A 12,531-nucleotide genomic window follows, 5' to 3' on the forward strand; every position below is an offset into this window, starting at 1 on the left:
AATATGTAAGCCTCTCCATTATCTGACCATCATGAAGTAATACAGGGCATCAATCCTGGGAGGAAGCAGAGGGTATTAAATGCAGAAAAAATAAGGTGCTAAGAATAGCCCCATATGATAGCCATCAGTTTTCCTGTGTAAAGACATTTTAAGGTCACGAGCATATTAGGTCAGTTCTAATGCTAATGTAGAAATAGGCTTTCGTAACTGTAATCCCTTTTCTTCTAATTTATTATTAACATAATTATCATGATTTACATTTTTTCTATTGTCCTCCTTCAGGTAGTAATGCTAACAAAGCTAATGGATGGAGCAAATCAGTCTGTGGTGTCAGAGTTTGTGCTCCTGGGACTTACCAACTCCTGGGAGATCCAGCTACTTCTGTTTGTGTTCTCATCCACATTTTATGTGGCAAGCATGATGGGAAACTCTCTCATTATTCTCACTGTGACTTGTGACCCTCACTTACACTCTCCCATGTACTTTCTGTTGGCCAACCTCTCCTTCATTGACCTGGGAGTTTCTTCTGTCACTTCTCCCAAGATGATTTATGACCTTTTCAGAAAGCATAGAGTCATCTCCTTTAGAGGCTGCATCGCTCAAATCTTCTTCATCCACATCGTTGGTGGTGTGGAGATGATGCTGCTCATAGCCATGGCCTTTGACAGATATGTTGCAATATGTAAGCCTCTCCATTATCTGACCATCATGAACCCTAGAATGTGCATCTCCTTTTTAGTGGCTGCCTGGATAATAGGCTTTCTCCACTCCATGGTTCAGCTGCCTTTTGTAGTAAACTTACCCTTCTGTGGCCCAAATGTGTTGGACAGCTTTTACTGTGACCTTCCTCGGTTGATCAAACTTGCTTGTGTAGACACATACCAACTAGAGTTCATGGTCATGGCCAACAGTGGATTCATCTCTATTGGCTCCATCTTCATTCTGATAATTTCCTACACTGTCGTCATTCTCACTGTTCAGAAACACTCTTCAGGTAGTTCATCTAAGGCTCTGTCCACACTTTCAGCTCACATCACTGCAGTAGCTCTGTTCTTTGGTCCTTTGATTTTTATCTATACATGGCCATTTCCTTCCACACACCTGGATAAGTTTTTGGCCATCTTTTATGCAGTTCTCACTCCTTTCCTGAATCCAGTCATTTATACATTCAGGAATCAAGAAATGAAAGTGGCAATGAGGAGAGTATGCAGACAGTTGCTAAGTTATAGAAAGATCTCTTTAGTGATGCCTGTATTGTAATGCCCTTGTTAATTACTGATGCTCAGTGCTGATGATCAAACTCAGAGAAAAACTTTTCTTTATCCTACTTTGATTTTATTATTCACACTGATAGCAAGTCCACTTTGTCTTTCACTTAGGAGGCAGCAAAATTCACTTTTGAAAAGAGAAAAGGAATTATATATAAAGCATTTATATTCAAATATTATAGTAATCTGAGCCTCAAATCCTAAGGAATAATGTTTATGTGAAGTAACTATTAGAAATACAAAACATGGAACACTTTTTTAAGGCCTTAAGAACAGGGAGAACCAGTCTGACTCCTTTTAACAAAGCATGCCTCATGATCAGGAATTCTTATCAGCACCCAATAGGGTGCTAAGTGAGGACTGAACTGAGTCTTCCTATTGGATGCTGCAGCTTGCCCACATTCTACCCTTCCTTTGGCTTTCTGCCTGGGCTATGCAAAGATGGCAGAATCTTCAAGAGCAAACACTCAGTATCTTTGAGAACAAACATGTATGAGGTCACATATCTCTCAGTAGAAACCAAAGGAACTGTTCTTGGAATACAAAGAGCTGAGAAACACGAGAAGCTTTTCTGTGATTAGTATTATGCTGCTCAAATCCCATTACATTTTCATACCTCTTTTCTTCCTATGTCTTCCTCTTTAATTTTCTTCAGCCACTTATGGTCTCTGGGGTAGGAAAACCTTTTCCCCCTTTACCTCTCCTCTCTCTTTTCCTTCCCATCCCATTATCCCTCCTCCTTTCCCCACTTCCCAGAATTTGCTGCTCTTTTCCCTTTGAATTTCCCTTAATGTTGCCCCTTTAAAATTTTCCTCTTGTAATTATTATAAGTTTCATGTTTTGAAAGACTGATTGTTTTGGTCCTGGGAGCTGAGCCCTGGAATGTGAGTGAAGGGAGAATAACTAAATGGCAAAGGTAGGAGTCACTAACAGAAGTTTCTTTCATATTTTCAACTGTGACCCACAGTAAGGAACACTGTATATACTGTAATACATACTACACCCCATCTCCATAAGGAACTTAAAAGAACTTAAAGTTTTACATAATTGTATTTATTTTTTGAAAAATAGTTTTTTCTTCTCTTTCATCTTTTCTTCAACTTCTGTTTACAGTCAATTTTTTGAACAACGGAATCTATGCTAAGAAAATTAAACAATAGATGGATAGTAATATTTACCACTTCTAGTTCAAAGCAGAATAAATACTCTAAGATAAATTTGTTATGTCATTATGATAGTGAATGTAAAACTCTAGTCTTGGTTTAACGTAATATTTGGTAGTACAGCATTTCTAAGTTTTTTTTAATAAGCCCATCAAAGCTGAGCTGTGCAAACTTTGTCAGAATTTTAACACATGATTATTTTGCTTCCGACTCATTACTTGAAATTATATATATATAATTATATATATATATATACATATATATATATCCTCATAAAGACTTTGGTTATTATACAAAATGAGATAAGCAACTGGATTTTGAACTAGGGGACAACAGGCTTACATTTTCAGTGTAAGCTGAAAATGGATCACTCTGGCTGCTTTATCCTTCAGAGTTTCAAGGATACAGTCAAGGAAATTATTAGAAGTCATTGCAATAATTCTAGCAAGAGATGATACTGACTTCGATCAGAGTGATAAAGGTAGAGGTAGCGAGACATGGCACAGTCTCGATAGACTGACATGATACGTAATGAAATGTCCAGCACTATAGATATCCTTGACCATTTGGAAACTGTGAAATAGTGCACCTCATTGAAGAATTTTCATATAAAAATAAACAAAACCCCAAATCTACAAAATTATGAAAGGTACTAATAGGGTAAATACACACTTAGTCACTAACTTTAAAAAGGACTCTAGAATAAAGAGGCATTTGAAGCTTTAAAAAGGAATCTGAGGGAAATAAAGTGAAGCGATCCCTTACACAATAACTCAATAGCACAAACAGTGACACAGGGTTAATATATTGTCAAGGCCCAGCTCAAATTTTTGGTATATGATCTATATCATTAAAAACATATTAGCCACATATACTACAATAAAGGGTTTCCCTGGTGGCTCAGCTGGTAAAGAATGCAGGAGACCTGGGTTTGATCCCTGGGTTGGGAAGATCCCCTGGAGAAGGGAAAGGCTACCCACTCCAGTATTCTGGCCTGGAGAATTCCATGGACTGTATAGAAGAACATGGGGTTGCAAAGAGTCGGATACGACTGAGCAACTTTCATTTTCACTACAATAAATGGCAAATGGTACAAGGAAGTCATTCTCTTTCTGTGTTTTATGCATTTGTTCCATGGAGACATCTAGAGCTATGGTAAAATTGTGTATATTTAACTGAAGACCCCAGAAGTAAACATTGAAATATTATAGCCAAGTGTCAATTGTACCTCTTAAGTTTACTCTGCATCTCTAAGGAGTTAGCCTCTATTTATAGGTATAGAGCCAGGGTGAACTAAACACTGAAGAATATTTACCTCTGAAAGTAAAGAGCTAGTAACTGTCACTACTATACTCGAACAATTTTTCTGTAACTGAAATCTGATAATTATCTGAAACCTAGGCAAAAGGAAATTGCAAACATTCTTCCCACTTCCACCAAGGCCAATAGGTAAAGAATTCCTATACATATTCAAAGTTTCATAGGACTGAGTGAGGAGAGAGAAAGCATTTGAAATAGTATTATAAGGACTCCATGAAAGATAGAATTAAAATTACATAAAGAACCATGACATTTCATGAACACTTTCAAAAAACTAGAGGAAAATATGCTCTACACTAAAATATAACAGAAAGCACACTGGGCTTTCAGTAAATGAAATGATGTAAGCAAAGGAAGGACTGATGCTGAAGCTGAAACTCCAATACTTTGGCCACCTGATGCAAAGAGCTGACTGTTTTGAAAAGACCCTGATGTTGGGAAAAATTGAAAGCAAGAGGAGAAGGGGATGACAGAGGATGAGATGGCTGGATGGCATCACTGACTCAATGGACATGAGTTTGGGTAAACTCCGGGAGTTGGTGATGGACAGGGAGGCCTGGCATGCTGCGGTTCATGGGGTCACAAAGAATCAGACATGATTGAGCGACTGAACTGAACTGAATGAGTAGAGGCCACAAATGCTGCTAAACATCCTACAATGCACAGGATAACAGTATAGCCCACCCCCCAGAACAAAGACTTATTCAGCCCTGTATATGCCAAATTTGAGAAAATATAAATTCTAAATTAAATTCTTCATAAAATTCTGTTTCTTTAGTGAAAAGTCTGAGTGTTTTATACTATTCTATTCTCCCAGGACACTTGCTCTTTGAAAGACACACTATGACAAACCTAGACAGCATATTAAAAAGCAGAGGCATTACTTTGCCAACAAAGGTCAATCTAGTCAAAGGTATGGTTTTTCCAGTAATCATGTATAGATGTGAGAGTTGGACCATAAAGAAAGCTGAGTGCTGAAGTATTGATGCTTTTGAACTGTGGTATTGGAGAAGACTCTTGAGTCCCTTGAACTTCAAAGAGATCAAATCAGTCAATGCTAAATGAAATTAGCTCTGAATGTTCATTGGAAGGACTGATGCTGAAGCTGAAGCTCCAATACTTTGGCCACCTGATGCAAAGAACTAACTCATTGGAAAAGACCATGATGCTGGGAAAGATTGAAGGCAGGAGGAGAAGGAGATGACAGAAGATGAGATGGCTGGATGGCATCACCGATTCTATGCACATGACTTAGAGCAAGCTCCAGGAGTTGGTGATGGACAGGGAAGCCTGGTATGCTGCAGTCCATGGGGTCACCAAGAGCTGGAGACAACTTAGTGATTGAACTGAACTGAACTGATTCTCCCAGGTGTGTATATATATATATACCCACCACATCTTTATCCATTCATCTGTTGACGGACACTTAGGTTGCTTTCATGTCTTATCTACTGTAAATACTGATGATATAAACTTTAGGGTGCATGTATCCTTTTGAATTATGTTTTTCTCCAGATATATGTCTAGAAGTGGGACTGGAGGATCATATGGTAACTCTATTTTAAGTTTCTCAAAGAATCTCCTTACTGTTCTCCATAGTGGCTGTTCCCATTTACAGTCCCATCAACACTGTAGGAGGGTTCTTTTTCTCCACACTCTCTTCAGCATTTATTGTTTGTAGATTTTTTTATGTTGGCCATTCTGACCAGTGTGAGGTAATACCTCATTGTAGTTTTGACTTGCACTTCTCTAATAATTAGCTTTGTGAATATCTTTTCATATGCCTTTTGGTTATCTGTATATCTTCTTTGGAGAAATGTCTTTTGAGATCTGCTCATTTTTTTTTTTTTGAATCTTTGGTATTGAGTTCTATACATTGTTTCTATATTTTGAAGATTAATTCCTATCATTTTCATTATTTACAAATATGCTCACTCATTCTATAGGTTGTTTGGTTTTGTTGTTTGTTGTGTTTTTTTTATGGTCCCCTTTGCTATGCAGAAGCTTTTAAGTTTTACTAGGTCCCATTTGTTATTTTTGCTTTTATTTCCATTACTCTAGGAGACAAATTCAAAAGGATATTTCTTCAATTTATGTCAAAGTGCTCTGTTTTCCTTTAGGAGTTTTTTGTTTTTTTTTTTTTTTTTCTGGTGCTTAGGAATTTATTTATTTATTTTTTAAATTTTATTTTATTTTTAAACTTTACATAATTGTATTAGTTTTGCCAAATATCAAAATGAATCCGCCACAGGTATACATGTGTTCCCCATCCTGAACCCTCCTCCCTCCTCCCTCCCCATTCCAATGCAATAAAGGACATCAATAGCAGAGCTGATCAAACAGAAGATGGACTTAGTGAGTAAGAGAATAGGAATTTTGAAATAAGTCAATCAGAGAACAAAAAAAGTATGAAAACAGCAAAGAAAGCCTACATGATCTAAAGGACATCAAGAGAACAAATATCAGAATCACTGGATTTCCAGAAAGAGAATATGAGGAAGAGGAAAAAAGGTTTATTTAAATAAATGATAGTTGAGATCTTCTCAAGTCTTATGAGAGATTTAGACACCCAAGTTCATGAAGCTACATCCCCTCATTATTTCAATTCAAAATGTTGTTCTCTAAGACACATTAAATACACTTCAAAAAAATCAAAAGCACAGAGAGAATCCAAAAAGCAGCAAGAAGATAAAGATTTCAACCTACAACGTAACCCCCATTAGACTATCAGCAGATTTCTCAGAAGAAACTACTGACCAGAAGAGAGCAAGATGGTATGTTCAATGTGCTGAATTAAAAAAAGAAAGAACGAAAGACAGCCAGCCAAGAGTACTCTGTCAGGGTTATTCTTCAGAAACAAAGGTGAAATAAAGATTTTACCAAATAAACAGAAGCTAGTGGCGTTCATAAATCATCATTAGATCTGCCTTATAAAAAATGTTGAAATACTTGAAAGGATTTCTTTAAGCTGAAGAAAGGCGATGCCAAAGAATGTTCAAATTACCATACAGTTGTGCTCATTTCACGTGCTAGCAAGGTAATACTCAAAATCTTTCAAGCTAGGCTTCAGCAGTACATGAACTGAGGACTTCCAGATATACAATCTGGATTTAGAAAAGGCAGAGAACCAGAGAACACATTGCCAGCATCCACTGGATCATAGAAAAACCAAGAGAATTAAAAAAAAAAAAAAAAAAAAAAATCTAGTTCTGCTTCATTGATTATGCTAAAGCCTTTGTGTGAATCACAACACACTGTTGAAAATTCTTTAAGAGATGGGAATACCAGACCGCCTTACCCGTCTCTTGAGAAGGTTTCTCAAGAGAGAAACAGAACCAGACATGGAACAATGGACTAGTCCTAAATTGGGAAAGGAGTATGTCAAACCTATATATTGTCACCCAGCTTATTTAACTTATATTCAGAGTGTATCATACAAAATGCTGGGCTGGATTATTCACAAACTGGAATCAAGATTGCTGAGAGAAATATCAATAATCTCAGATATGCAGATGATACCACTTTAATGACAGAAAGCGAAAGCAAAAGTGAAAGCCACTCAGTCGTGTCCGACTCTTTGTGACCCCAGTCCATGGAATTCTCTAGGCCAGAATACTGGAGTGAGTGGCCTTTCCTTTCTCCAAGGGATCTTCCCAACCTAGGGATCGAACCTGCATTGCAGGCAGATTCTTTACCAGCTGAGCCACAAGGGAAGTGAAGGGTAATTAAAGAGCCTCTTAATGAAGGTGAAAGAGGAGAGTGAAAAGTTGATTCAAAATTCAACATTCAGAAAACAAAGATCATGGCATTCTGGTCCTTTAGGAGTTTTATAGTACCTGATCTTACATTTAGGTCTTTAATCCATTTTTAATTTATGTCTGTGAATGATGTTAGAGAATGTTCTGATTTCATTCTTTTCCATGTAGCTGTCCAGTTTCCCCAAAACCACCTATTGAAGAGATTGTTTTTCCTCCATTGTATAGTCGTGCATCTTTTGTTGTAGATTAATTGACCATAGGTGTGTAGGTTTATTTCTGGACTCTCTATCCTATTCCACTGATCTTTATTTCTGATTCTGTGCCATTAGCACACTGTTTTGATTACTGTAGCTTTCTAGTATAGTCAGAAATGAAGGTGTCTGATTCTTCCAGCTCTGCTTTGCTTTCTCAGGATTGCTTGGTTATTTGGGGTCTTTTGTGTTTCCATACAAGGAAACACAAAAAAATTATTTCCATATAAAATTTTTTGTTCTAATTCTATGAAAAATGCTATTGGTACTTTGATAGAAATTTCATTAATTCTGTAGATTGCCTTGGGTAGTATTGTCATTTTGACAACATTGACTCTTCTCACGTAAGAACATAGTATATCTCTCCATCTGTTTATGTAATCTCTGATTTCTTTCATCAGTATCTTACAGTTTTCAGAGTACAGATCTTTTGCCTCCTTGCTGCTGCTGCTGCTGCTAAGTCACTTCAGTCATGTCCGACTCTGTGCAACCCCATGGACTGCAGCCTACCAGGCTTCTCCGTCCATGGGATTCTCCAGGCAAGAACACTGGAATGGGTTGCCATTTCCTTCTCCAATGCATGAAAGTGGAAAGTGAAAGTGAAGTCGCTCAGTCATGTCTGATTCTTAGCAACCTCATGGACTGCAGCCTACCAGGCTCCTCCATCCATGGGATTTTCCGGGCAACAGTACTGGAGTGGGTTGCCATTGCCTTCTCCCTTTTCCTTCTTAGGTAGGTTTATTTCCTTTTCAGTGTGATGGTAAATAGGATTGTTTCCTTAATTTCTCTTTCTTTTTTTTTTTTTTTTCTGGAATGAAAACCGACATTTTTTTTTCATACATGATATTATACATGTTTCAATGCCATTCTCCCAAATCTCCCCACCCTCTCCCTCTCCCACAGAGTCCATAAGACTGATCTATACATCAGTGTCTCTTTTGCTGTCTCGTACACAGGGTTATTGTTACCATCTTTCTAAATTCCATATATATGCGTCAGTACACTGTATTGGTGTTTTTCTTTCTGGCTTACTTCACTCTGTATAATAGGCTCCAGTTTCATCCACCTCATTAGAACTGATTCAAATGTATTCTTTTTAATGGCTGAGTAATACTCCATTGTGTATATGTACCACCGTTTTCTTATCCATTCATCTGCTGATGGACATCTAGGTTGCTTCCATGTCCTGGCTATTATAAACAGTGCTGCGAGGAACATTGGGGTACACATGTCTCTTTCCCTTCTGGTTTCCTCAGTGTGTATGCCCAGCAGTGGGATTGCTGGATCATAAGGCAGTTCTCTTTCCAGTTTTTTAAGGAATCTCCACACTGTTCTCCATAGTGGCTATACTATTTTGCATTCCCACCAATAGTGCAAGAGGGTTCCCTTTTCTCCACACCCTCTCCAGCATTTATTGCTTGTAGACTTTTGGATCGCAGCCATTCTGACTGGTGTGAAATGGTACCTCATAGTGGTTTTGATTTGCATTTCTCTGATAAGGAGTGATGTTGAGCATCTTTTCATGTGTTTGTTAGCCATCTGGATGTCTTCTTTGGAGAAATGTCTATTTAGTTCTTTGGCCCATTTTTTGATTGGGTCATTTATTTTTCTGGAATTGAGCTGTAGGAGTTGCTTGCATATTTTTGAGATTAGTTGTTTGTCAGTTGCTTCATTTGCTATTATCTTCTCCCATTCTGAAGGCTGTCTTTTCACCTTGCTAAGAGTTTCCTTTGATGTGCAGAAGCTTTTAAGTTTAATTAGGTCCCATTTGTTTATTTTTGCTTTTATTTCCAATATTCTGGGAGGTGGGTCATAGAGGATCCTGCTGTGATGTATGTCAGAGAGTGTTTTGCCTGTGTTCTCCTCTAGGAGTTTTATAGTTTCTGCTCTTACATTGAGATCTTTAATCCATTTTGAGTTTATTTTTGTGTATGGTGTTAGAAAGTGTCCTAGTTTCATTCTTTTACAAGTGGATGACCAGATTTCCCAGCACCACTTGTTAAAGAGATTGTCTTTAATCCATTGTATATTCTTGCCTCCTTTGTCAAAGATAAGGTGTCCATATGTGCGTGGATTTATCTCTGGGCTTTCTATTTTGTTCCATTGATCAATATTTCTGTCTTTGTACCAGTACCATACTGTCTTGATAACTGTGGCTTTGTACTACAGCCTGAAGTCAGGTAGGTTGATTCCTCCAGTTCCATTCTTCTTTCTCAAGATAGCTTTGACTATTCGAGGTTTTTTGTATTTCCATACAAATTGTGAAATTATTTGTTCTAGCTCTGTGAAGAATACTGTTGGTAGCTTGATAGGGATTGCATTGAATCTATAAATTGCTTTGGGTAGTATACTCATTTTCACTATATTGATTCTTCCAATCCATGAACATGGTATATTTCTCCATCTATTAGTGTCCTCTTTGATTTCTTTCACCAGTGTTTTATAGTTTTCTATATATAGGTCTTTAGTTTCTTTAGGTAGATATATTCCTAAGTATTTTATTCTTTCTGTTGCAATGGTGAATGGAATTGTTTCCTTAATTTCTCTTTCTGTTTTCTCATTATTAGTGTATAGGAATGCAAGGGATTTCTGTGTGTTGATTTTATATCCTGCAACTTTACTATAATCATTGATTAGTTCTAGTAATTTTCTGGTGGAGTCTTTAGGGTTTTCTATGTAGAGGATCATGTCATCTGCAAACAGTGAGAGTTTTACTTCTTCTTTTCCAATTTAGATTCCTTTTATTTCTTTTTCTGCTCTGATTGCTGTGGCCAAAACTTCCAAAACTATGTTGAATAGTAATGGTGAAAGTGGGCATAGAAATACAACAGATTTATGTATATTAATTTTGTATCCTGCAACTTTACCAAATTCATTGATGAGCTGAAGTACTTTTCTGGTAGCATCTTTTGGATTTTCTATATATAATATCTTGTCATTTGCAAGCAGTGACAATTGTACTTCTTTTCCAATTTTGATTCCTTGTTTTCCTTTTTCTTCCCTGATTGCTGTTGCTAGGATTACCAAACTATGTTGAATAAAAGTGGTTAGAGTGGACATTCTTGTGTTGTTCTTGATCTTAGTGGAAATGTTTTCAGCTTTTCACTGTTGAGTAGGATGTTAGCTGTAGATTTGTAACATGCTGTGCTGTGCTATGCTGTGCTTAGTCACTCAGTCATGTCTGACTCTTTGTAACCCCATGGACTGTAGCCCACCAGGATCTTCTGCCCATGGGGATTCTCCAGGCAGGAATACTGGAGTGGGTAGCCTATCCCTTCTCCAGGGGATCTTCCCAACCCAGGAATCGAACTGGGGTCTCCTGCATTGCAGGCGGATTCTTTACCACCTGAGCTACCAGAGAAGCCCATCGCCTTTATTATGTTGAGTTCTCTCCTACCCACTTTCTGGAGAGTTTTTATCTTAAATGAGTGTTGAATTTTATCAAAGGCTTTTCCTGTATCTCTTGATCATATAGTTTTTATTCTTCAATTTGTTAATGTAGTGTATCACACTGATTGATTTGCAGTTATTGAAGAATGGTTACATCCCTAAAATAAATCCCTCTTGACCATGGTGTATGATCTTCTAATGTGTTATTGGATTTGGTTTGCTACCATTTTGCTCAGGATTTTTGTGTCTATTCACCAGTGATATTGACCTGTAATTTTCTTTTTTTGTATTATCTTCATCTGGTTTTGGTATCATGGTGTTTGTGGCTTCACAGAATTAGTTTGGAAATGTTCCTTATGCTGCAGTTTTTTGGATAGTTTCAGGAGGATAGGTATTAACTCTTCTTTAAATGTTTCACTAGGGACACAGAAGGAGGAAAATAATAAATTGCTTCTGCTTCTGTAGCTTATCACAGGCTTATGGACCATCCTAGAGTACAGCATGTCATTTTCAGAGTGGTGCTCCAACTATCATGGTAACTCTACCTCTGCAGGCCATTCCACAAATCAAGTTAGTTGCTTTTAACTGATAGTATATAAAAATGGAATGAGTTCCATATGTATATGGGCTCCTTATTATACTTAATTTTCTATCTTCCCCTAGTAAGATTCGATGTTAGGCAGATATCATGGAAAGAATAAGGCATTCTGTAAATCTTTAAAAGACTAGGCTGATAAACATGTTGAAGGTGTATCATTTAGAGTTTGATCAGAGTAGAATCACATGAGTGACTTAGACTAGGGAGTTCTTAAAGGCATTAGACTTTATCCAATGGTGGAGACCATTAAGCAGTATAAGTTTATGGCCATTTAACCTCATGCTGATCCTGAAGCCTGAAGAACCTCTGGAAGGGAAGGGGACAGGAAATGAAGATCAAGATAAACTAGAACCATCTCGGTCTCTCATTGCTTCCAATTTTGATGATGCAGGTGACCTGCTGAGTAAGCTGATGATCTTCATCATAAACATGCTCCTGGCCAGGACTTGGAAGAACTGAGGTGGAAATCCAGTAAGAACTAGAGGAGCTGCAGGCCCAAGTTGTTGTCCCACACCAGTAAGGTGAGCCAGCACTATGCATGATCTGTAACAGTGCTTTACCTGTCATGGCCTTCAGAACAAAAATGGCTACTACTTCACTTCCTTCTTCCAAATCCCAAACAAACTTTCCCTATGGTGAACCCTAATGTGGGAACATACATGGAAGGAAATTCTGGAAACATAGTTCTGGTTTAGCTGAATTGACACAGTATGAAGCCATGATAGCAGACTACTAATGCAAATTCATTGTGAAATATGTATCTATTCTTCCTAGGATAAATCA

General features: G+C 37.5%; 1 protein-coding gene across 1 annotated transcript; it reads left to right on the forward strand.

Annotated features, from left to right (window-relative positions):
• Positions 1-303: 303 nt before the first annotated feature.
• LOC129622083 (olfactory receptor 4F3/4F16/4F29-like) lies at positions 304-12,207 on the forward strand. Its single transcript, XM_055538998.1, has 3 exons — positions 304-1,203; positions 9,742-9,753; positions 12,043-12,207. Exons 1-3 carry the CDS (start codon positions 304-306, stop codon positions 12,205-12,207), a joined length of 1,077 nt encoding a protein of 358 aa, XP_055394973.1.
• The last annotated feature ends 324 nt before the right edge of the window (positions 12,208-12,531 follow it).

This window comes from Bubalus kerabau, chromosome 10, assembly GCF_029407905.1.
Source record: "Bubalus kerabau isolate K-KA32 ecotype Philippines breed swamp buffalo chromosome 10, PCC_UOA_SB_1v2, whole genome shotgun sequence".
Classification (NCBI taxonomy): Eukaryota; Metazoa; Chordata; class Mammalia; order Artiodactyla; family Bovidae; genus Bubalus; species Bubalus kerabau.

Bases quoted from the DNA above. Each gene is read 5' to 3' on its own strand.
- LOC129622083 (XM_055538998.1), top strand. From the start codon at position 304: ATGGATGGAGCAAATCAGTCTGTGGTGTCAGAGTTTGTGCTCCTGGGA.